This window comes from Emys orbicularis, chromosome 4 (genome assembly GCF_028017835.1).
Source record: "Emys orbicularis isolate rEmyOrb1 chromosome 4, rEmyOrb1.hap1, whole genome shotgun sequence".
NCBI classification, from domain to species: Eukaryota; Metazoa; Chordata; order Testudines; family Emydidae; genus Emys; species Emys orbicularis.
Genome location: NC_088686.1, coordinates 129,715,808 through 129,742,193, shown reverse-complemented (window position 1 = coordinate 129,742,193; position 26,386 = coordinate 129,715,808). Strand labels below are relative to the sequence as shown.

Sequence of the window (26,386 nt, the reverse complement as noted above, 5' to 3'; positions counted from 1 at the left end):
TCCTGCTCTGTCTAGCCTCAGGTGGAGGGAATGGAGTTCAAGATCACCCCCTGTCTCCAGAGGTTCCCTAAGTTCTGTCAGCCCAGTGTCCCAGATACCAGAGAGCGCCGTGGCTGTCGACGGATGGGTGGCTATAATAACCTGGGGCCTCGGTCTGTGTCCTTATCACTTGGGTGACCCAGCCTCCCTCTGTGCCCACTGATGGGCACAGTCAGAAGCTCTGGCCTTTTTCCTTAGCCATAGGCGCTGACTTCATGGGTGCTTCCACCCCGGAGCACCCACAGCAAAAAAAATAGTGGGTGCCCAACACCCACCAGCCACCTGCCAAACAGCTGATTGGGTGAGAGGCGCTGGGGAGGAGGGGCGGAACTGGGCTGAGAAAAGGCGGAGTGAGGGCGGGGCACACATGGGTTAGGGGCAGAGCAGGGGTGGAGAGAGGCAGAGCGGGGGTGGGGTACGCATGGGTTGGGGAGAGCAGGGGCAGGGAGAGGCGGAGCAAGGGCAGAGCATGCTTGGGTTAGGGGCGGGGAGAGATGCAGCGGGGGCGGGGCACGCTTGGGTTAGGGGTGGGGCGGGGGTGGGGTCTTGGGGGAACGGGCAGAGTGGGGGCGGAGTGCCGGTGGAGTACCCACCCAGAAGAAAGTGGGTGCCTGTGCCCTCACCCTCTGGCACCCATCTGATGCCACTTCCATTCTCCTGGTCCCCTGGCAAGCATTCTGGCTCACCATCCTATGCCCTGGGCCTTCAGTGGATGGATCTGGCTGCCCCTCGGTCTCCTCCTTCATGCTTGGTTAGGGAAGGAGGCAGGCAGAGAAGCAGAATCCAGTGGTCACCAAGAGGAACACAGTGTCTTGGAGGAGGAGTTCAGGTGGCACCTCTGTTTGCCAGGACTCCCGCCCAGGCTCTGAGCATTGCACTGTGAAGCCGTGTTCCCTGTGCAGAGACCTGAGCTGATTTCTGATTCCTGCTCATTCAATTTCCCACCCACAAACACTAATCCGCAGCAGATTATAAAGGCAGGAAATAATTAGCTAATTGGGGGTTATGTCAGAAGTCTTGGGACCAAACCCACCCATGCTGTGACCCCATTGAAGTCAGTGGGCCAGGCATGGGGCTGCCCAGGATGTTTTCATCATTGTCTTAAGGCATGTAGGTGACGGGAACTCAGCTCACCGGGGAACGGTGCTGACACCTATCTGACCTTTTCTGCTCCTTCCTTCTCTCTTTGAGAGACAGACCCAGAGCCTCACCTCTGTTAGCGCTCTGCTGATTTACGCCATTTGGAGATCTGGCCCGTTTCTGGGTGTTGAAGGCACCAAAGGCTGTGCAGACATTGACCTCTGGTGCAGCAGGCACGCATTGATACATCTCTGTTTATCTAGTGACAGACCCTAATGATACACTTGCAGGTTCTATGGTTGCCAGAGGTTCAATCGCATCTTGTCAGTTTGGTGTCTTGAGATGAACCAATGAATCCTAAAATGGACAGTCCTTGGAGAGAACTGGACCAGAGTCTTTTTTCATCTACACTAGTGTAAATCAGGAGTGACTCCACTGGACATAATTCCCCTCACTCATTGCAGTCTAAATCCGGAGTAACTCTATTGAAGGCAATGGATTTAAACCATTGTATGGGTGATCTGAATCAGGCCCAAAGGAAACTGTTAGCCCTTTCATAACTCCTTTAAAACAATGAACTTGTAATCCATTTTAGTACATTAAGAAAGTGCCTACTGAACCGGTTATGCTGCATTATCAGCTAGTCAAGAATGCATTGATCTACCAGTACCCAAAGATACATTACAAAGAAAATATTGGGGAGTATGTAAAACACCTTTATTCTCTGTTACAACAATCAGGAGTCATTATTCAGTCCCCTTGGGCCTATTCATGTTGTCGCTGGTGAGTCTGGCATTTCTCCAAACAGTATCAGCAGATACACAGTGTCTGTGGCCGTGGGTGAATCTGATGTCATTTCACTTGCAAGTACAAGCATGATCACCTTGGGACCATTGCTTGGTTTTTTGAAGAACGATGCCTTTCTGGGGACTGGGTAGTCGTCATCTCCAGCAGCCAGAAGGCCTCCTTTCTTCTTCTGGAAGATGATAAATGCTCTTGGAACAACCTTGGCAGATCATGGATAGGCCCCTGGCTGCTTCATGAGCGCTTTCTGGATTTTTGCCTGGATCTTCCTTCTGTTTGTCTCACGTCTGCATGTCTCTGTCCTGCGCTGGCATAGACTTAGGGCAGCAGTGACTGCACAACAATCCTCTGTGAATGCAGAGACCCGGCTGTGATATTTGTCATTGTCATAGGAAGTGGTTAGTGCTAGCTCCATGGGATAAGCCAGCCAAGCCCACACCTTTGGAACAAATGCTACACACTCAGTGCAGTCAGAAAGTCACCCCTACAGGGTCACACTAACTCCTCCCCAGGCTTGTAAATCCTACTGCCCCTTCCTGTGACATACCAGGGCACAATCCAGATCAGTGAGGAGCTGTGTCACCCCTGCCCTGCAGCGCCTTACAATGCTTTGCTGAAGTGGCTCCCCCCTGCTCACAAACAGCCTGCCAGCATCTGAGTATCTGTGTGTAACTGCAGCCTGTCAGCCACACTTGGGTTACACTCTGGCCCTTACCAGCCTTGGTTACACTGCAGGGTGACCCCAACACACGCCCAGTCTTAAATTTCCCCCCAGAAAGGTATGTCCTGTCCTGCCCAGCTGTCTCCTGGACAGTACAAGTTATATTAGGGCTGTCATTTCTCCTAAAGGAATAATATGCACACAACTTGCCACCCCAGATGGAGTTTCCCAGATACTCCAATTTAAACACACTGGATTAGATAAAACAATAAAACAAGTTTATTAACCACAAAGAGAGAGATTCTAAGTGAGTACAGGTAATGAGGCATAAAAGTCAGAAATGGTTACAAGAAAAATAAAGATAAAAGCTACTGGTGCCTAACAACAAACTACAATTCAAAAGCAAAGTTTTCTTACCCCATGTTTCAGCTGTCTGACTGGCCAAACTTCTTAGGTCAGGATCCCACCCCCAGAGTCCAATGACTGCTTCCTTTGTCACTTCAGGTGCAGTGAATGTGATAGGCAGGGGGGGAGAGAGGGGTGCCTTGGGGTTTTTGTCCCTCCGTTTTATAGTTTCAGTCCCTCTCTTGAAAAACACTTCCAGCTGGAAACTAGGAGACAAAGAGTCTGTATGGAAGGATGTTCCCTGCTGCGTTTTTCTCACCTGTTTGAGCTTTCTTTGTTTCCATTCCTGCTTGACAGCTCTGTGTACTGCTTACGTGCAACTGAAGCAGAGCAAATATTCCTTTGTTTAGGACAGACCTGTTTGCCAACCTCGGTTTGGAACATGTGTTAATAACACCATACAGGGGAATCTTATAACTTCCCATACAATGTTGCCACACATATTTTATCAGGACGATACTGATCTGCAAATTAGGAGTTTTCAAATGATGCCTTGCAAGGCGTACTTTGTACAAAGATTATTACAATAGTGTGTGAACACAGGAGTACATTCTGTCCCACTTCTTTCAATGGCTGTTTGCCCCAGACCTGAGCTCCCAGTGCCAGAGTGCTGTTCCCATCTCTCTCATATTCTGGGTGGAGTCTAAAGAACCATTCCAGCCCCAGGGAATCATCAGATATTAATTTGCACTGGGGTTCCAAGATCTGCTAACGATAGGACAACAGGAGAACACTATTACTGATGGGAATTTTGAATAACTTGATAATTTGTTTACCTGTAAGGTTTCACAGGATTTGAACACACGTCTGCAGTACTTATAGGTGGGCAGGGACTCTACCCCACCACCGAGCAGCCTTGGTATAGCCACCGACAATGCACCAGACATCCTGGGAGACCAGTCACTATGAGAAGTGCCGCCCATGGTAAATGACTGTCAGCTCCTCCCATGACTTCTGATTGGCCCAGACCCACCTGGTAAGCCTGGAGGAAGTACCAGGAAGTGACTGTGCATCAAGGCAGATCCTGACCTGCTGCTGAGATAGATCCTGCCTCACTCTGGGTTCCTGTCCCCTTGCCTCATTCCTACTTCCTCACCCTGCCTCCAGTTCCTGGCTCTTGACCCCTGGCTCTGGACCCGAGATATCAACTCAACCTCAACCTCCGCCAACTCTAACCTCTGGATCTGACCATGCACACCCTGGTCCCTGGCAGTTTGCACAGATGACTCTGACCCTGCACAACCTGTGCCCCAGTGGGGACATGGAGGGAGTGGGCAGTCCACATATAAGCTGAGGTTTCGGCTCCATGGCCCCAGACAGCACAACATTGTGCAGAAAAGCAGGCCCTCCACAGGCAAGTGGAGACGCATCACACCAGGCACAGGCGATGGCCCCACCACTTGAGCAAGGCCCTGTAGTGCCTCTACTACAGCGATCGATGGAGACTGCCAAAAATTCAGGGGTTTGCTTAACCAGTGCTGTCTATTGTTTCTGCTCTGCCCCCGGACTGACTTCACCAAGCAGGCCAAGGTGGGCCTGGTAACTAGTTTACTGACTCATGAGGCACTGGATTGGGCCTCTCCCCTGCTCATGCAGACTAGTTGGGCACTGATGGACTGGAGCACCCTCCTCTGAGCCTTTTCCGTGATTGTTGATGACCCTCACGGCATGTGATCGGCCAAAGCCCCCAAGGAAGCTGCGGCAACGACGGGCCAGCCGCCTCATCCACGGCACACTTCCGGTAGCTTGTGGCCAACAGCAAGTGGCACAAGGTATTCTGTACCAGTTCGAGTGGGGATTAAGCTAAGAGTGAGTTAGCATGGGCGGAAGCCCCTGCGGACCTGGACGCCTCCATCGATCTGGCCATCCGCATTGACAACCAGATACGTGAGCTGAGGGAGGAAAAGAGGGGTATAACACTGCGCCCATGCTCTGTGCTAGCCCCCTTGAGGTCGACCCCCAAACTCATGCAGGTGACTCGGCCCACTGACAGTTGTCCACTAAGGAGAAGGAGTGACATTGGTGCAATAGCCTGCACTTCTGCTGCACTGAGCCAGGACATGTTTGCTTCATGCCCATCACAGATCCTGGCCAGGAAGGGATCAGGAAACAATCATGCTCAGGCCTCGTAGGAGGACCTGGTCGGGCACAACCACACAGCTACACCCAGGGCTGACCCCCCAAGTTTTGCTGGGGACCCGTCAAGGTCCACTGGGTTCTAATTCAGCTGTGCCTCCCTGGCGAAACTCAACGACTGCCCTTGCAGTGGGCACTCATAGACACTCCAGAGCCATTGACAATTTCATAAATTCATAGACTGCCCGAGCTCTGCAAATCCCCATCTGGCAGAAGTCCACACTGGATGTTGTGGAAACTGTAGATGGGACCCTCCTGTCCTCGGACTGGTAACCCAGGAGACAGTGCCCCTGGAAGCAGTAATTCAGGAGCGCCGAGAATCGCTGCAGTTCAGGGTGGTCTGTTCCCCACATTTCCCCTGATGCTCGACATCACGTAGGTGGCACGGTGTGACCCCCATATTCTCTGGCGAACACAGAGGATCAGCTTCCCGTCTGAGCCCTGCCAGCAGGCCTGCCTCCGTAGCAACAGCAGCAAGACCCTGGACCCAGGCAGCGGTGAGTCTACCCCCACGTGTGCTGGGGGCTCACAGCGACTGGCTGCAGTGAGACACTCCTGGATCTGACACCCCCTTCCTGCCCCCACATTCCTGATAAATACCAGGATTATGCGGACATCTTCGAAAAAAGAAATGTGGACACATTGCCTCCACACTGACGCTGTGATGTCACTATTTACCTACAGTCAGGGTGAAAGTTCCCTGTGGCCATAATTATGCGATGCCCGAACCAGAACTGGTGGTTCTCCATGTGTGTATTCAAGAAAACCTGGCCAAAGGGTTTATTCTTCCACAGGGGCTACATTCTGCTTCGCAAAGAAGAAATACAGGACTTTGCACCTCTTTGTAGACTACTGGGCACTGAACCAAGTGACAATTCAGAACTGGCACCCCTGGCTCTTAATCCCAGCATTGTTGGATTGCGTGAGATCCACATGGATATTCAGCAACCCAGACCTCGTAGGGGCTAACAATCTCATGCCCATCTGGGCAGGGGATGAATGGAAAACCACTTTCTAAACTCATTAAAGACACTGAATATCTGGTAATGCCATTTGGACTGACTAATGCCTCTGCAACCTGGCACTTGTTCACCGATATATTTAGGGACATTCTGGATCAATATATTGTTGTCTATTTAGATGACATACTTGTCTTTTTGAAGAACCCGGAGCAGCACCAACTCCAGATCAGGACCGTCCTGGAGAGGTTACGGTAGCATGGTCTATACACAAAGCTTTGACCAACCCTCCATGGCGTTCTTGGGGAACGCCCTCTCCACAGAGGGCATTAAGAGGGACCCAAAGGAGATGGAAGCCATTCACAGCTGGGAGGCACCTTGGAGTATTCGGGAAGTGCAGCACCTCCTAGGCTTTGCCAGTTTCTATTGCTGCTTCATCCTGGGGTTTTTGGAGTGAATAGTCCTCTGGACACCTCTAAATCTGTTAGGTTGCCCGAGGATCAGCAAGCCTTAGAACAGCTCAAGTTGCCTTCACTACCGCTCCTACTCTGGCACACCCCAATCCAAAACAAGCATTTGTCAAGGACACGAATGCATCAAATGTGGCCACTGTGGCCATGCTGTCTCTGAGGCACAGACCCCGGCACCTGCTGCACTCTGCGCACACCACTCGCAGAAGCTCTCTCCAGCAGAACGAAACTACGAGCTCCTTGATAAAGAATTGCTTGAGATTAAATCTGCATTTGCGGAGTGGCTTCACTACTGGAGGGGCTCAATGCCCTGGACAAGTGTTACTGATCACAGAAATCTTGAGTGTCTCTGCAGGGCCAATGCACTAAACCAGAGACAGCTAAGGGGGGTCTTATTCTTCTCCTGCTTCAACTTCAAGATTACCTACCCACCAGGGAGCAGGCATGGCACGGCCAATGCCCTGGTCTGTGAAGGAGGAAGGAGAGAAAGTTAGCCAGGAACAACCCTACTTCCTCAAGACCCACAACTTCCTTAATGCCACCCTATCCCAAGATCTAATCACACTGCTCCGATCAGCCTCTCGGGGGGACCTGCTGGCCCAGAGGGTGGTGAACTCCCAGAGCAATCACGAGCTCAGAATAAGAAACAACATTCCATGCAGAGCGGAATAACGTATATTAATGGCCATGTATATGTTCCACCAGGACCCCCTGGTTGGAGGTACTACGAGCCATGCTAATCCCCTAGCAGGGCACTACAGTGGCCTCAAGACCTACCCCAGCCTCCTGCTTCTTCTGGATACCTGCATGCAGGCTGATGTCAGGCTTATGTTGATTCATGTGATTTATGCGCTTGCACCAAGGTGCTGTGCACCAAACCTCTCGGCACCCTGATGAGTATGGAGAACCTGCCCCAGCCATGGACAGCCATTGCCATGGATTTCATTGTAGAACTCACCAAATCAAATAGCCACACGCTAGTACTGTCTCATAGACTCTGAGACTTTAAGGTCAGAGGGGACCATCATGAACATCTAGTCTGACCACCTGCACATCGCGGGCCACAGAACCTCACTCCAGTAATAAACTCCTAACCTCTGGCTGAGTTATTGAAGTCCTCAAATCACGGTTTAAAGACGTCAAGCTACAGAGAATCCACCATTGATACTAGTTTAAACCTGCAAGTGACCCCATGCTGCAGAAGAAGGTGAAAACCCCCCATTATCTCTGCCAATCTGACCTGGGGGGAAATTCCTTCCTGACCCCAAATATGGCGATTAGTTAGACCCTGATCATGTGGACAAGACCCAGCAGCCAGACGCCTGGGAAACAGTTCTCTGCAGTAACTCAGAGCCCTCCCCATCTAGTGTCATAGATCAACTGACCAAGATGGCACACTTCATCCTCTGTGCCCACGTACTGTCAGCTTAGGTGATGGCTCAGCTCCTAATAACACAGTTGTCCACCTCCGTTGGCTGCTCCACCTCATCACCTCAATCAAGAGACCCAGTTCATCTTGCATGTCTGGCCCGAAACCCTCCAGCTACTAAACATCCACTCCTGTGCCTCCTCAGCATACCACCCCCAGACAGATGGCCTGACCGAGAGGGTGAAGCAAGTACTGGAACAATATTTATGGTGCCTTCTTAATTACCACCAAGACAACTGGTCCACCCTCCTACCTGACGCCATATTTGCATACAACAATGCTGACCATGGCTCCCATAGGACAAAGCCCTTTTTTGCTAACTATGGATTTCACCCCTGATTCCTTCAGCCTCTCTGAACCCAGAGTCTGCTGACTTGGTTTAACAAATCCAATACATTCAAGAGGAGCTGAGGGGGGCCCCTCGGGGATGCGAAGAAGGACTACAAACGGTATGCAGACGGTCGGAGACAGGAGGGCTGGTCTTTTCGGTAGGCCTCCAGGTCTGGTTATCTGCTAAGCACCTCAACACGAGCAGGCCCTTTCTCAAGCTAGACCACTAGTTCCTTGGACCCTTGCAGATATGTCAGAAAATCAACCCTGTCGCTTTCAAACTCCACTCACCCAAGTCCCTCAAATTGCAGCAGTCTTCTATACTTCTCTCTTGGAACCGTACGTCAGAAATTGTTCCCCAACTGAACACAGCCACTGCCCCCCTGGTTCCAGGTCAGGGCCATATGGAGTATGAGGTCTGTGCCATGCTGGACTCCAGATTAAAGTAGGGTCAGTTGTGGTAGCTCATACGCTGGGAATGCTGTGGCCCCCAAGAACAGTCTGGGAGCCTACTGGTAACGTTCACACCCCTGAAATAGTAAAAGACATTCACAAATGCCACCCAAACAAGCCTGGCCCTATGTGCCCCAGGGATGATGTGAGGATTCATAAGTCTTGAACCCAGGTCTGCGAATAGGTGGCGCTTACACCCCCCCACTTCCAGGCAGCCTTGGCAGAGTGACGGTCAACACACCAGACATCCTGGGAGGCCAGTCACTGCAGAAAGTGCCACCCATGGTAGAAATGACTGGCAGCACCTCCCATGACTTCTGATTGGCCCAAACCCATTATGTAAGCCTGCAGGGAGAAGCAGGAAGCCTCATCCCTGACCTGCTGCTGAGACCGACCCTGCTTCACTCCTGGTTCCTGCTTCCTTGACCTGCCCCCAGTTCCTGGCTATTGACTCTGGCTTCACCCTCAGCTCCGGACCCCAGCTATCAACTCTGGCTCGAGCTCCTCCAGTCTGACCGTCTATGACTCTAACCACTGGACCTGACTGCCCAAGCCCTGGTCCCTCACAGCATCAACCACAGACCACAATGGAGCTATGTGTTGGCATTAAACACCACAGCTTTCCAGTCCTGGCCTTGTTGGGGGGACACAGCTGTGTATTTGACTTTGTTGGGAACACCAATATCCACTGATATTTTGTTTAGTCCAGGCAGTGCAACGTTGGCTGTTGTTACATTTACCAATAGAGGGTTGATTGTTCGTCAGTAATGACTAGTACGTATTGGCCATTGGACAATGCCCTATAAAAATCTACAGCTAAGTTTTCATGGAGCTCCTAGGTAGTTTGGCCACGTATAGCTGATTCAGGTTTGTTTGTTTGTATTACAAGTGGACATGCTCTGCCTGTTTTGATGAGATTGTTCACGGGTTGGCTGATTTGTAGGAATCAGATTTTTTCTCTCAGGAGTTATCTCAGGACATTCTACAGGTCACTACTGGCTTTCTGTCAGGCATTGTCTCACTGCAATCAGCTGTTAATGACATGCCTACAATGTGCTGTACAGGCATGGATTGCAGTGATGACGTATGATTGATGTACGTACTCAGCAGCGAGTTGTTGTTGTTTTAGTGTTTGTTATGGGATGGGTGGAAATCATGCAGATCAGCAAGGATGATCTTTCCAGCTCTGTATACCGTATCCAAAAGATGAGATGGATCCTCAGCTGGTGTAAATCAGCATATCTCCATTGATTTCAATGAAGCTATGCTTATGTACACCATCTGAGGTTCTGGCCCTGTATGCTGATGGGGTGGTGTAAGAACCAGAATTGAATCATGTTGAAAATAGTCTGGCTTTTCGATAGCAAAGGGCGGTTCTTCAGTTATATACCCGTTCAGTGAAAGAGCTCAGCTTGATCCCTCAGAGGGCAAAGCAATCAGCAAGATGGCTCAGCTCCGGGATTCTGCAATTATGACCTCTTTTTATAGCTGTGGCTAGTTACTGCTCTCACTCCCGCCTGTGCTTTTCGGCACTAACGACGGCACTTAGAGATCTGGGCAGGCAAGGTGGATAGAAGCACATTTTGAAAAATTTGAATCTATCATCTCCAGTCTTGACGAGCAACAGAGCCATGCGGGGCTTTGTCTCTGCTTTATGACCCATCCAAACTCAGACCTCCCTGGCTCAGACAGAATGACATTGATGATGTCAGTGTGCTGGAGATGTTGGAAGCTGAAGCCCAGGGATGTCAAAAGCAGATCTCCTCAGGGGTTGGCTTTTTATGTGGAGCTGTAAACATTTTCACCTACTTCCTGTGTTGTTCCTTCTTACTAGGTTTGGAATGTTTAAGTTCGATACATTTGCAACTCTCTGTTATTGCACCAGGCGTCACTTGGCTTCTTGCTTCAATGCCGAGATGCAAAGTGACCTTTCCATAAATCTTTGTCAAACAGTTTTCCCACCTACTCCCTGCAGCTGACTGCAGTGCGCTGTAATCACATCACTACGCGCAGGCTGGCCTCAGGGGGTTGGAAAGCAAGATGCTTTTTTGTAGCGCACCTTAAATGTAACTGACTCACTTTACACAAAAGAGTGTGTGTGATAGGCAGTGTGTGTGTGTGCAGGCACGCGTGTGCATACCTGTGTGTGCATGTGCACATATTCATTTATTCTTAGGTCACCTCCAGTAGTGGAGCGCAGCCGCTTGTTCCATTGTGAATGACTTTGACGTGTGTCACATGACCAGCTTGGATGGCCATTGCCTCTTTTTTGGTCATGTGTCCTCTGTCATGTTGCAAGTGTTCCCTGGGGTCCCTTCAGTTTGTCTTTGGTAATTTGGTGAACATGGCAGAAGACTGTTATTTTGCATCTCAGCTCGCCAGCTAGATCACAGAATTGTGTACTGCTTGGATCCCGGGCAGCTGAGTCTTTCGTCTGCTGATCAAGCCCACTGTGAGGCTTTGCAGATCCAAAGACACCCCTCCCTTTGTGACTGTGATGGGAACTGGCACTCCTGGGCTGCATTGATGAGACTGATACATTTTGGTGCAAAGCACGCTGTGAATTCTTCTTGACACGGAGCATATGTTCTGTTTGTGTCTCCTGGTGAGCTGTCATCAGACACTGCTTGTTGTTTTGGCCCTGTGATGAAGTCTTCACTCCATTTTTACTCTGTCTTCTAAGAACATTACTCGGCGTAAGGGGTGATTAAGGACTGCAGGGTTTGGCTCAGATGTGCTGTGGCAATAAACAGAAGGGACCTGATGGGGTGCAATCCCATGTGATGTGGGCAGGTTGTCAGGGCTCAGCTGTTGGTCCATCCTTTCAGCAGATGTTGGAACCTGGTCTGGCAATGACAGCTGAGTCCTGTGGATTCATTGTGGCAGGTATGGGGTGCTCCCCCACCTTGGGCATAAGGGAGGCAGGACTGGCACTCTGGAAAGAGGGAACTTGGAACAAAGGTCCTCAGGGGAAATCCTACAAATAGCTCAGCTTGGAGGAGGAAGCCTAGGCTGAATGGGATGGTGTGATGAGACTGCCTACAATGGCATGGAGCCGATCTGTGACTGCTAGCAGCAAATATCTCCAATGGCCAGTGATGGGACACTAGATGGGGAGGGCTCTAAGATTACTACAGAGAATTCTTTTCTAGGTGTATGGCTGGTGGCTCTTGTCCACGTGCTTAGGGTTTAACTTGTCGCCATATTTGGGGTCAGAAAGGAATTTCCCCCCAGCTCAGATTGGCAGAGACCCTGGGGGGGTTTCGCCTTCCTGTGCAGCATGGAGCACAGGTCACTTGCAGGTTTAAACTAGTGTCTGTGGTGGATTCTCTGTAACTTGAAGTCTTTAAACCCTGATTTGAGGACGTCAGTAACTAAGCCAGAGGTTTTGGGTCTATTACAGGAGTGGCTGGGTGAGGTTCTGTGGCCTGTGACATGCAGGAGGTCAGACTAGATGATCACAATGGTTCCTTCTGACCTTAAAGGCTCTGAGTCTGTGAGTTATGTGGTGGTGGTGTTATTTTAGCTGCCAAGAAAAGCAGCACACCAGGAAGAGGGGTGTGATTAGGCATTAACCCACAGCGTGTGCGCGCTGTGCAAGGGTATGGCCCCTTCACGGCAACGTATGATCTCATGGCCCTTTCAGGAGCAACTAACAAGTGGGAACGTGACAGTTTCCTATTTACTCAGAAGTTACGCCCAGTGCTGACAGTAAACTCTGTTCATGTGAAAACATAACGAATTGCCTTATTGCTTCTAATAACTAGGGACCCTGAGTTTGTTTTGCAGTTACTGTGGTAACAAGTGTGGTACAAATGCCTGGGCAGATTGCTAGCTAGATCAGAAGACTGATCAATAGATAGAAAGGTAGCTAGGATGGAAAGATAAAATGATAGGATGATTGCTAGGTATAGATGGACAGATAGGTAGCTAGGATGGTAGGCGGATGGACACATTTTTCAGGTACTTGCTCAAGTAATTCGGCTTCTGTCTGGAACAATAGGACTTTTGATTTGTTTGCTCATTTTTTAATCTATCTGCTAAAGTCCCCGAGGATGCGGCTGAGGCGCAGCGAACTCAATCCAGCCAGGAGATAGTTCATCTTGATTACGTTGCTCATTTCACTATTTGAATTGCAAAGGGAAAATAAAAACCTCCCTCTCCCTCTGCGTGGGCGGCTTTTCTGTCTTCCAACATTCGCTCAGCCCTGCAAGTGTCTTCACTATTGAGATATTATTTCACTGGCTGCAAGATTTGCAGAGTGCAGGTTTCAATGTGCAGAACCTTTTTGTTTCCTTTTCCTCTTTGCTACCCCACCAAGTGATAAGTTCACCCCACCGAGTCCTGGGCATCCATTGATCTCTGGCTCAGTGAGCACGCTCTGATCCAGCAGTAACTGCTTAGAATCCACTTGCTGCCCTGCCACCTGGTTCCCCTCTCACATACACTGGTATCACCACTGTATCTCCACAGACTTCAGTGGAGTTACCCTGGATTGACACTGGAGTGAGAGGAGAATCAGGCCCAATTGAGTGACTCCTGATTTACCCTGGTTTGAGAGAGAGGGGAATCAGGCCTCATGGAGTTACTCCTTGATTACACCAAGGTGAGTGAGAGGGGAATTGGGCCCAGTGGAGCTTCCACTCATTTACACCAGTGTGAATGAGAAGAGAATCAGGCCCAGTGGAGTTACTCCTGATTTACACACAGTTGAGTGAAAGAGGAATCAGGGCCACTGGAGTGACTCCTGATGTACACCCAGGTCAATGAGAGGGGTATCAGGCCCAATACAGATACTCCTGATTTGCACCGGGGTGAAAGAGAGGGGAATCAGGACTGGTGGAGTGACTCTTGATTTACACTGGGGTGAGTCATATGGGGAATGGGGTCTCTTATGTTTAACAAAGCAATTATGGGCCAGATCCTCAGCCCCCATGGGACCTTCTTTTAGTCTACATGGCCCCCCACTTAAGAACATAAGAACGGCCATACTGGATCCGACCAAGGGTCCATCTAGCCCAGTATCCTGTCTTCCGACAGTGGCCAGTGCCAGGTGCCCCATTGATGGACCTATCCTCCATGAACTTACCTAGTACTTTCTTTAACCCTGTTATAGTCTTGGCCTTCACAACACCCTCTGGCAAGGAGTTCCACAGGTTGACTGTGCGTTGTGTGAAGAAATACTTCCTTTTGTTTGTTTTAAACCTGCTGCCTATTAATTTCATTTGTTGACCTCCTAGCTCTTGTGTTATGCGAAGGGGTAAATAACACTTCCTTATTTACTTTCTCCACACCACTCATGATTTTATAGACCTCAATCATATCCCCCCTTAGTCATCTCTTTCCCAAGATGAAAAGTCCCAGTCTTATTAGTCTCTCCTCATACGGAAGGTGTTCCATTCCCCTAATCATTTTTGTTGTCCTTTTCTGAACCTTTTCCAATTCCACTTGGGCTTGGTGCAGGGGTAGGTTTTGGCCCATTGTAGTGGGATGGTAAGGGGACGGGACAAAGAGAGGGAAAGACAAAATGGAAAAACAAATGACAAGCAGGGTGCAGAGAGAGCCAGAGGCACCCAAGGCCACTAACACGAGACAGAGACCTGCAGAATAATGAAGCTAGTGCTGCAAGGCAGGGGAGGGTGAGAGGCACCAAGAAGTGCAGTTACTCCAGGGACAGGAAGGGAAGGGAGCAGGAATTCAGAAATGAAAATGAGCCCAAGACCGAGCTGAGCAGCACTCAGGCAGACCCCAGCTCCTGTGCCCATCTCTCCAGCTGATGTTCAGCAGAGAGGCTGGCCCAGCACCGAGCTCTGTCACTGAAATCAGCGTCTGAACTCACTGACTCCTCTGGAACAGGTGAGTGAGGAGAGAATCAGGCCCAGGGCAGTTACGCCTGATTTACACCAGTGTGAGCCAGAGGGGAATCAGCAATTCCTGATTAAAGGCGTTCATGTTACTTACAGGTGGCCTCCACCCATGAAGTCAGGAAAGCTTATTCCACCCAAAGACCTTTTCCAAAATGCTTGTCCTTGTCCTGTTCACGCAGGCCTCTGGCCAGAGCGGGTCTCTCCTGCCCCCATGGATGATGGGGGTGGGTCCTGCCACAGTCTAGAATTAGGGATCTGAAAACAGCTAGTAGTTTGTGTTGTTTGTTTGCTTTAGTTTCCCTCTCTTCCCACTAGAGAGTGGGGGGAAATGTGTGTAGGATGGCTAAGCATCCCTTGGAGGGGAGAAGAGAATGAAGAGATTCAAGGGTTATTTGTATAATAATCGTTTGCCCTTCCCATGTGCCCTCCATCCAAAACACTTTTTAAAGGACACTGCTTCCTGGGGCTTAGTGTCAATGAGGATCAGGGCCTTACTCCTCTTGCTGCTCCCCTGTGGGAGGTCATTATTACCAGCCCTCATTATGCAGCTGGGGAAACTGAGGCATAGAGGAAGTGGCTCACCCAAAATCTCACAGAGCATCAGGAATAGAGCCCCAAATCTCCTGACTCACTGGGTCTTAACCCCATGAGCATCCTTCATCCCCGAGCTACCATCTGTGCCAGGAGCTGTTGTCAGTCCAGCACCATCCCCAGCAGGAAATTCACTTAACAACAAGAAAGCAAAGTAGGGCAGCATAGGGTAAGTGCCAGCTGCCCAGCAGGCTCAGGGCCGGGCAGACACCCTTTCTTTTCTCTGACCCCTCACGTTGGTGTGGCGTGGGTCTAGATAGTGACCTGTGAGGGGAGCAAGAACTAGGGGCCTTCTGCCCTCATGGTGGCCAAGCTCTGGGGCTGGCCCTGGCTGGGAACCAGAGGAGAACTAACGGTGGTGAGAATTCCACAGGAGGAAGAAGCCAAAGTGAGCACACAGAGCAGCGAGTGATTTGCTCTGCTGAGCCCTGTGGGTGCTCGAGGAACTTGAGGGCAGCCTCTTAGCAAGCCTGCAGCTGACGGATGCTAGTCATTTTGCACTTCAGCAGGCCAGCAAGGCTCAAGGCAGAGAAGGTAACTAGCTGTCACAGACTCCTAGGACTTGCCAGACAGGATTGGCTCAGGGAGGCTTGCCTCCATCAGAGGACCATAGAACTTGCCAGATCAGATTAGACCACTGAACCCTTAAGCCTAGTATCCTGCTTCCAGTACTGAGAAAGGCAAACTCTCCTGCTGTTAGTCACCTGCCTATTGTGCAATGCTTGTACACATAGGAGTGGAGTTCCTTCCTGACCCCTACAGAACTTTAGGTGAGCCCTGAAGTATGAAATTCAATTACCCCATTCTTATGATTAATGGTCAAAATTATTTCACTGCTTTTTAAAATCCAGCCCTGCTGTGACTCCGCTCTCTGCTGTAGCCATGAACTCCACACAGTGACTGCTTATAAGCTCAACCGTCATCAGTCTAATTCCTGCTCCCAATTAAACTGTTTCCTGCATGAATACCAGAGTGGCTGCTGTTGCATGAACTACTCCTCTGCTATTACGAGCCATTGATTATGTGGTATAGTTGATGGCAGCACCTCATCCAATGCTCAGCACAGAATCCCATCAGCCTGTACTAGATTGAGCCAATGCATTTCGTTAGCAGATGGGGAGAGAGCCTCATTGCTCATTTCGTGGCAGCCTTCTCCAGCTGACATCCTTCATAGGCATCTCGTATGGAACTCACTAACCCCTGTCCCTTCACTGCACCCTTCACGTAATGGGTATGTCCAGACATCCGCTTGTGATGAAAACCTGGCTGAAAGGAAAACGAAAATGGCACGATTGCTCTGGACATGGGCTGGGAGAGGGATTGAGCACAGTTGAATAAAGCACCGGCTGGGAGCTCAGTAACGGGAGAGGATGGCTTGGAGTCACTGCCCCATTTCCCTTCGCTTTCGGGCAGGTGCTGGTGACGTGACCTTTTTTAGATTTGTTGCAGGGGGGCTGCCAGGCCTCAAAGAAACTCTTTGATGGATGTTGTGAAGGCCAAGACTATAACAGGTTTCAAAAAAGAGTTAGATAAGTTCATGGAGGTTAGGTCCATCAATGGCTATTAGCCAGGATGGGCAGGAATGGTGTCCCTAGCCTCTGTTTGCCAGAAGCTGGGAATGAGTGACAGGGGATGGATCACTAGGTGATTACCTGTTCTGTTCATTCCCTCTGGAGCACCTGGCACTGGCCACTGTCGGAAGACAGGATACTGGGCTAGATGGACCTGTGGTCTGACCCAATATGGCTGTTCTTATGTTCTTATATTTCTTATGTTCACACAGCCAGTTCCTGCCCCCTGAGCACGTCTCTGGGGAGTCTTTAAGTGACACAAAACCACCCTCCTGGCTGCTCTGCCACCCCTTCCCAGCTCTGCCATGGGCAGCACAGCTAGGGAAAAGGATTCCCATACTCAGAGATGCCCAGCTGGCTGAACAGCCTCTGGGGGGCCATTAGCAGCTGAGGTGGATTAGAGCAGCTCTGAAGCTTATCTGATTCATACTGGGAACTGGCCTGGTCCCCAACATGCCCCAAGTTCGCAGAGACCTGAAGGCACCTTCCCCACCCCAGGGGCAGATCTAAAACAGTCCAGGATCTGGGCCATGCTTTGCTAGACATACAGCTGCAGAGATGGACAGATATGGATGGACAGAGTAAGCCAGCCTAGTGCGTACAGCTTAGAGAATGAAAGGGAGGGACAGAAACACAAACCTTGACCTGACCAATGGCTGGAGGTGAGCAGAGCTGTTGTCCATGTTTGTACCAGCCTGGAGATTCTGAATCTCTGCACAAGGGAACTACTGGTGGGGTTACCATTGTACACCTGCTCCCAGCTGACATATACTCCCCGGATGAGGGCAGTGGCTGGGACAGGAGAGGAGGCACTAGAGGTAAGATGGAAGGGTGGAGAGGGAAGAGAGATGGGGAGAGAGGAGTGAGGAAGGAGGCTATTATAAAAAAACGCATTTAAAAAGTGCTAGCTGCAGCTAAACCTGTGCTTATCCGTTCTTGTAGCTTTTCCATTTCAGCTCACCCCGCACATTCATTGCCAGGGGAGTATTTCCAGGATCTGGCCATTGGATGTTTCTCTATTCGAAATCTCTTGGCCCAAAAGCCGAGTCAAGAGATGAGTGAGGTGCCTCTGAAGGTCCTTTAATGCCAGGGAAGAGGCTAAGATCTTTAGGGCCTGATCCTACGGTCACTGAGGTCATTGGCAAAGCTCCTGTTGACTTTGATGGTGCAAAATTGGGGACTTACACAGCATCAAATCAGGGGGAACTCCAGACTCATTCCATGTGGCCAAAAGGTCAAGTCCATGGGCTGGGTCCAATGGAGACGTGTTCTCATGAGTTCCCATGAGACCAAGAGGAATGACACGGGCAGTCGAAATTCAAATGCGGCCTTTTGGACAACAAAACAACATCTACAAGACTAATAATAAAAGTCAGGGCAATTTATAGGCAAGGAGCAGCGGATGTAGATGGATGCCCCCGTTACTGAGTTTGGTCTGGGATGGTATATATCAAGCTAGCAGCAGAGTTGGAGCCCGGTGGGAAGCGATCCCTCATGCCTTGATGCAGTTACAGTAGCCAGTGCACTCACTCCAGCAGGGATATTACTGCACTGGGCAAGCTGGCAAGGCAAATAATTAAACATGAAACAAGCTGTCGCACAGCCGTAACCTAGATCGCAGCTCTGACAATGAGCTACGGCTCCCATCCCGGCTCTCTTATTACAGAAACGCTCTGCTAATGTCTTAGCAGGCTCAGCCATTAATGAACCCTGCTCAGACGCAGCCACGGGGCTACTTAGATTGTCTCCAATAACTTTTAAGCCAATCGCTGCCAACAACTGGCATGAATCAAACCCACTCCTTCTTCCACCCCCTTTCTCATTGACAAAACTAAGTTGGTCTCCCTGCTGCAGGCTCTAATCCCTATTTCAGAAGGAGCCGGAGTGAACAATGCAGCTTAGTCTGTGTTTTAGTAATTGCCAGTTTCGGGTCCTGGCAGGCCATGCCGGGCAACGAATTCCAGAACTGATGGGCCCCACTGTGCCAATGTCTTGGCCTGGAATCCAGCCCCAGAGCTTCTCAGCAGAACAGAACTGCCCCAGCAAAGTGAGGGGGCAGCTGTGAAGACAGCCACAGCCCAGTCCCTTGGGGCCAGGGAGGTGCCAATGGCTGGCAACTGGAGTTACATGGGCACATGGATTTGGAGGCGGTGCAGAATAGGGGACCCCAGGATTGCGTGTTCACCTCGGCACACTCCACTGAGCGAAGGGTGAGCCGGTCCTGCGCTACCTGCAGATGCTGGGCCCAGGCCTTGGGTCTGACGGAGCTGCAGGCTGCACAGAACGCTCAGTGGAAGGGCTGTATGCCACCTTAGTGCCTTCTGACCTGGGGCTGGCGGGGGTCAGCTCAGCCCCCAGGGCTCAGGTTATTCCTATGATGGGAAGGGGAAAACAGAGCCTCAGGGCTTTGTTTGCTAGCAGAGTCCCTGGCTGTTGAAATTTGACACCAGTTTGGGTTCTCTCTCTACCTCCCCCACTCCTCCCAGCTCCAGCAAACTTTCAGCTCACATTTGCTGGCCTGGTACCTCACTGCCAGTAACGGGGACAGGTCTTGAGAGGCTGGCGTGAGAAATATGATCCACTCCCAGTGGGCAGTGAACCCCTTTGGCTCATTCCCATGTACAGCACCCCACCACCTTCCGGTACACACCATCTCCAAGGCTCTCCCACTGTCTTTGGCCTGTCCCAACTGACGGCCCGAGAGCAGGTGACACAGAGACACGAAGCTGAGAGGCCTTGGCTGCGTGGCGGGACTGACGTGAATTCACAATTATTACTGCATGTTTCAGATCCTGGGGCCTGGGCTTGCAGGATGTGAGCTTAGCAGGATTCAGCAAGTGGTTGGACATTTACATGGAGAATGGGAACAGCCACAGTCACAGTACCCGGGGCACAAAATTAAGGGATATAAACGCTTGTGCTTCTAGGCATTAGCTCCTGGGGGTGAGGCAGCAATTTCCCCCATGGGAAGGTTATTCCACACGTGTCCACTAGGGGGTTCCTTGCACTTTCCCCTGAAGCAGCTTGTGCTGGCCCTGTCGAAGACAGGACAGTTCTGGTCTGCTTGGACCAGTGGGCTGATGTGCCATCGCAGGTCGAATGTTCTCCCTCACATACGGGTAAATCTGGAGTGGCTCTGGTGGCGTTACAGTGGCATGAAACTGGGGTAAGTGAGCCGAGTGTCAGGCTCCTGTTCGTAGTACGATTCAGAGGTGTTCCTGTTTGCAAAGTCTTATCATCTCCTGGCCTGACTGCATTTCGGACAAGCAGCTTAAAGCAGCGCACCAGAGCTTTGGGAAGGGCCCCACTGTCAGGAAAGGGAGACAGTGTTGAGTGGCTAGAGCTGGACTGGGACTCAGGCGACCTGGTTCCATTCTCAGCTCTGCCTCTGGCTTGCTGGTAAATCACATCACCGCCCTGGGTCTCAGTTGCCCCAGCTGTACAATGGGGATAATGATATTGCTCTCCTGTGTCAAACGCTTTGAGATCCACTGATAAAAAGTGCTAGGGATTAGTAGCAGTAGATTCAAAACTCCCATACAGTTCAGGATTAGTTGACCATGAAGTAAAGTAGCTGTTCTGGGCCAGACTTTTCTGATTAGGAGGGTGGAGTTTGATGATGACATTGAACAAATGTTTTTTCATGTCTAGAATTCATCGGAATTATTGGAGCCAGATAATAGGAAGAAGATAAGATCTGGCCTCACAATACCTTTGCCTAAAATAATTCAATCTGAGAGGCTTTTGCCCATGCACAGATCACTACAAATGTAATGATCATTTGATTAACTCTGGGTTAGCAGTCAGTGGATCTCCCATACCCACTAATGTGATCCCACCTCACCGCTGGCTAATGGATCATTTTAGAATGCCTCTTTGAGCCTCTAGTTGAGCTGTCAGAGTCAGAGACAATGTCAGGCCGGCCACGCTCCATTATTAGATTCACTAGAAGCCAGGCAGCTGAGCTACATTTCTGTCTGCCATTGATTGGCATTTGAGTGCTTGTGAAAAGGAGAACCGGAGAATCCCAGAGACATGGGTATTGCAGGCAGATGCTGCCACAATGAGCTCTGCCCATGCACAGCCCCCACCCTTGCTATCATATCCTGGGCTCCCGGTCTGCAGCGCTGCCAGTGGACCTCAATCCTGCCATGCAGCCCCTTCTGCTATTCCAGCCCTGAGCCCCACCCCGCTCTGCCAATATTAACGCCCCTCTCCCAGCACTAGGCCCGTTACTGGGGAGAGCCCGTCACTCAGGTTAAATGCCTAGCTGCCTGGTGATTATGTGCCGTGCGCAAATGAGGGTTAGCATTTGACCTCCCATCTCCCACATCTTCATCTCCAGCATTCTTACACATGCTTGGAATGGCAGCGTGAGCTAGCAGAATGCAAGGCAATCTGCCATGCTGATTGGCTAGTGGGGAAGTTACCAGATTTGTGAAGCTGCTGTAGTCAGCCTGAGTGGCTTGTATTTAGAGCTCAGATCGGGGTTCCTGGGGTCTAGTCCCAGCTCTGGAAGGGATGGAGGCCCAGCTCCTCAAAGGAATTTAGGTTCCTAGTTCCCACTGAAATCGAGGGGTCTCTGGGCCTGTGTGCTAATGGCTGGTCTAGAGGGAATGAGGGTCAGGGCTATTCATGTCTGTTCCCTGATTCAGAGGGGAGTGTGGACCAATGTCCACACTCCCAATGGGGAGCTAGGACTCCGGGGTTCTGTTCTTAATCCTGGGAAGAAGATCAGTTTTCTATCTCTTAGCCAGATTCTGATCTGTGACAGTACTTTGCCTCTCACCCCATGCCAGCTTCACTTCCTGACCAGCCTCTTGATGCCCTGTCAAAGGCTTTTAGAAAGTCTGAATAAGTTGTGTCAACCAGTTCTCCCTTACCCACGGTCTCCTTGACCCAGCTTTGTAATGCACTTTGAGATCCTCGGAGGTGCTCAATGTTGCAAATTGCTGTTAGCTCTTATAAAGTCTCACCTCCCAGTGTGTGACCAGAAATCAGCTCAGACAAAGAGCTCTGATTGTTAAAGCTCCTGTGTTTAATAGCAAACACAATCTGTGATTGCTGGAAGGGAAGAAAAAGGAGGGGATAATTGGATGATAAAGCAGCGAGTGAGGTAGGTAAAAAATGGGGGTCCTGAAGGAATTGGAGAGACAGCATGGAAATCACACGGTGTCAATACGATTTTCTGCTGTCATAACCAATTACATGACAGCCAACTCATTAGCAAGGAGACAGCGCAGCTCTCCTGGATTCAGGGAGTGAGCAGGAGAAAGCTTGTTAATATGCAAATGAGAGGAGCTTGACCTAATAAAGGGAAAACAGAAGAGGAGAAGCTATCTGTGTTGCCCTGTCCTGTGGTAGCTGCAGTCACTTTGGGAGCTAATCGTGATGGGCAAATTCTTGTAAGTAAAATGAATTGCCCGTTACTAAACTTGCTCATTATTGTGGAAGGAAATGAGTTAACCGGGCCCGGCATGGAGAGAGGGGGAGGACTAGATCCTCAGTGGGTGTAAATCAGCATAGCTCCACTGGAGCTCAGAATCTGGGCCTGGATTTCCCAGTTCTGAACTTAGAAGCCCTGTATAACAACAATGTGACCAAATTCAGTTCCACTCTTGGTAAATGCATGTGGATTTAGCCTTGAATGTTACATGCATGTAACATCTTTCATCCAACATGATATCAGAGCACCTAACAAGCTATATACATGCAGCACCCCTGAAATGCAGCTTTCTCTGGGGTGGAGGATGAGCACCAACTAACACGCTGCACCACAGTAGAGAGGAAGGGAAATTTTGGCCAAGGACAAGGACTGTGTCATGCAGCCAGGACAGGACCTGGTGGGATGAGACAGTTTTGTTACGATGCTGCATTGAGGTTGCCTGAAATAAATTCAAGGCTCTTTAACTGCCCTGCAAGATAGAAGTGTTAGGAAATTGCTTTTCATGGCAACTGGCCTCGAGTTAAAAAAGATAATGGCCAGGACAGTGCAAATCTCAACCAGGGGCAAACTAAATTAGAGCATTGTATCAGCACAGCACCACTTGAGCCTAGTCCCAGCTCATGAGCGCCTCAGGGCAAGTCTACACTACAGTCACCCTATGTTACATCGAGGTACAGCCACTGCAGTCATTAAATCGCTTTTGCATGTCTGCCGTATGCTCCTTGTGTCGGCGGTGCATGTCCTCACCAGGAGCGCTCGCACCGGTTGACCTGTCAGCCAGCAGCGGGCAATGTGAGCAATGCAGCACACACGCTCTCGCGGAGCTGGAGTTCGTCAGTCGGCGTAGCGGGCGAGCGATACTTTAGTGTAGACGCTGACAGGGTTAGGTCAATGTGACCTCTGTTGTGTAGACCAGGGCTCAGCGTCCAGTCCTGATGTGCGAATGGAATCTGTGCATTCCTGGCCCAGAAGCAAGGAGTGGAGCTAATGGAGCCACAGTGACACCTAGTGAGACTGTTGAGCAAGGATGAAAAAGAGAGGGAGAGCGCGCCTGGTCTGCTTTCCTTCAAACCAGTGTAAATCAGGAGCAGCAACTCCACTGGCTCTGAGTCTCCTCAGTCACATCATTGCAAATCAGGAGTTACCCCATTGATCCCGACTCCCCTCTCATTCACACAGGTATAAATCAGGAGCGCCGGCGTAAATCAGGAGTAACCCCATTGATCATGATTTCCCCTCATTCATGCGGGTGTAAATCAGGAGTAACCCCACTGATCCCAATTCCCTTCTCATTCACGCGGGGTAAATCAGCATCACTGTTAACTCCAGTGGAGTTTTGCCTCTTCACAGCTCAGCATCCGGCCTCTAGCCATAAAACTGTCTGGAATTAGTCACCCTGCCTCCAGCCTTCGTTGGGGCAGATGTGTGACACTGCAGCCAACGGTCCATGGCTATTCATTTCCCAGGGCAAACACAAGCACGCGGGACCGTGACAGCTGGGGGGTGGTTACTTTTTAATCTGAAAAGCCCCTTCAAGGCCCTGCGCTATCCAGTGATGCGCACAGCATCCCAGCGCCCCGGCAGCCTGGTTTCCCCTGGCTGACTCAATAGCATTAGCACTGCTGGCTCTTGCTATGGCTGTGATGTCCAGAGGCCTCCCTAACGCGCTGGGGCTGCGTGTGTGGAGATGTGGACAGAGCTCGAGGAAGCTCATGTATGCATGGAAAGGAACACAGATTGGGGTATCCCCAGGCCTCTGTGGGGGCGGGGTGGAGAGCCGTTTGGGCTGTGACGGGACACAGCTCCAGAAGGGCTCAGAGCTCAGAGTCGCCCAGGCCATTGCGGGTGACAGTGGTTTTCGCTTTGTGCCATAAACTCTTGTTCTTTCTTTCCTTCTCCCCGCTTCCGATTCCCTTGTCCCGAAACTTCCCTCTCCCCCTCCCCTACTTTTGTTCCTCTGCCACAGGCTGCCAAGCTGCCAATGTCCATCATCATCGTGGGAGTTGGGCAGGCCGAATTTGACGGTAAGGCCTCCATCCTCCTCTCTCTGCCTTTGTTTAAACCAGCAGGCGCTCATCTAGGTGTGGCAAGATGGCTGTGTGCATCGGGTCTCAGCCTGGCCACAGACACCCCCCGGGGCAAGTCACTTCCGGACAGATCCACAAAGGAGAGCCTAGCTCCTAGGCACCCAGCTACCCCGCAGCACCCCCAGCCCCAAGCCAGGCACCCAGGCTCCCCGTGCATTGTATGGGGAATTCGGCAGCTCAGAAGGGCATTCACAGAGGACAGACGCTGAGCAAGGAGCCACCTACGCCAGCCAGTAGGAAATGCTCAGGAGAGAGGTGCAGCCCGAGCCCCACCCCTCTTAGGTAGTGAGGGCCATCTCTGCTTAGGATTCCCAGCCTGGAATCCACTCCTGGAGTTAGAGGCCAGGTCAGCTCCTTCTCCTGCCAAAAGCCCGGGGCGCTCACCTGGCACATGGGAGACCTGCCTTCAAAGCCCTGCTGTGCAGCACAGCCTTGATCTCAGCTCTCCCCCTCCCAGGGGAGACCCCTGACACCCGATTAGGGGGTATGCTGGGCAGGTCTCGCTCCATCTCTCCTGCTGGAGCCGTTCCACTGGGTCAGTAATGCAATATTCATGGAGCAAGATGGACTGTATAGCCCAGTGGGTAGGGCACTCCCCTGGCAGACCTGGGCTCAAGGCCCTGTTCCAAATCAGGCAGGGGTGTGTGAAAGCAGGTCTCCCACGCTCCAGGACAGCGCTCTAACCATGGGCTGTGGGACAGACACACTTTTTCTCTCTTCCGAACCTGCCTGCTCCCCGTTGTCTTTTGGGGGAGGGGAATCGATCCAGTAGGCGTGCTCTGAGCGCACCTATTGGACAGGGCCTGCGGGCAAGATGGGCGGGATGACGCCTAGTTTGTGGATCCTGCTGGGGTTTAGGTGTGAGCGAGGGCGCCGAGCAGCTCAGTGGGGTCAGGACTTTGTGCCTGCTGCCTGGCGGGAACATAGGCACCTACGGGGTGTACTGGCAGAAATGGAGGTGTGGCCAGGGGAGCCGGGGTTTGAGGAGCTCAGTGACGTCTTGGGTTGCCACCCAGCCGGTGTTCACCCAGACAGGCCGGAGTTCAGCTTGTGTGACCAGGTGCCATTTGACAAGCCTGGACATCCATTGTTTTTTTTATCTGGGGGGAGAGGTGGAGCAGGGGCAGGGCCTGGAGGGAAAGAGGCAGAGCAGGGGCAGGGCCTTGGGGGGAAAGAGACAGAAAAGGGGCGGGGCCTCAAGGGAAAGAGGTGGAGGAGGGGCAGGGCCTTGACATCTACATGTTGGAAAGTACCTAAAGGGGTAGTTAGGCACCAAAGTCCCTTTGCAGGGCTAGCCCCTCCTCTGCTGGTGCCTCGGTCCCCGGGGACAGAGCTTTCCTACCTCACAAAGGTGTGGTGATGCTGAACTCATTAGTGACTGACTGTGATGCCATGGTAATGCCGGGCATGCAAGCAGATCGACCTCACAACCTTAGGATAATCTAGGCCAGAGCCTCAGCTGGTGTGGTTTGGTGCAGCTTGTCGATTGCAGGGTCGCTGGGCTGACTCCAGGTGCCCTGCCCCCATTTGTCAGAGGCGTTTTCTTTCAAACCCATCGGCTTGTAGCTCAAAGGTTCCCAGTATAAAATATCTGAGAGTTTGTCAGGCCAGGAGCCTCCTCCCTGTCTCTGTCTTTCTTGATACAAAATCCTCTTTTAGCGATCTCTCCCTCCGCTCTGTGTGCGCAGCCTGCAGGCCCCCCACCCCTCCTGGGGTGAAGGAAGAATTCCCTATTTTGGAGCAGATGCACCAGGGCCTTGCAAAGGGGCTAGCAATGAACTGGAGAAGTGAACAGATGGCCAGAGGCTAACCCTGCAGGGAGTCCCCCACCAGCCTGCAGCTGGAGCTCAGGCGCTCTGTGTTGACACAGCAACCCCTTGCAACAATTAGATAAGAGCTAAATGAGTCTCAGTAGAGGGAGTTGCTAGGTCTAGAGAGCAACATCTGTCTGTGTGCACTGGCTGCCCAGGGGAGTAGAGCAGGAGGAGGGTGAAAAGCAAAGTAAAGCCAAGCCTGGCCTAGCCCAGGAATTGGGTGACCCAAACCGACTGCCTAGGC

The 26,386-nt window shown here is 51.2% G+C and overlaps 1 protein-coding gene across 2 annotated transcripts in view; it reads left to right on the top strand.

Moving 5' to 3' along the window:
- The window catches only part of LOC135877584 (copine-5), a 178,801-nt gene that overhangs the window by 136,309 nt on the left and 16,106 nt on the right, over positions 1-26,386 (top strand). For both annotated transcript variants that reach the window (XM_065403075.1, XM_065403076.1), the window contains one exon: positions 24,208-24,265. In XM_065403075.1, coding sequence (XP_065259147.1) covers positions 24,208-24,265 — 58 coding nt within the window. The remainder of the gene's footprint in view (positions 1-24,207; positions 24,266-26,386) is intronic.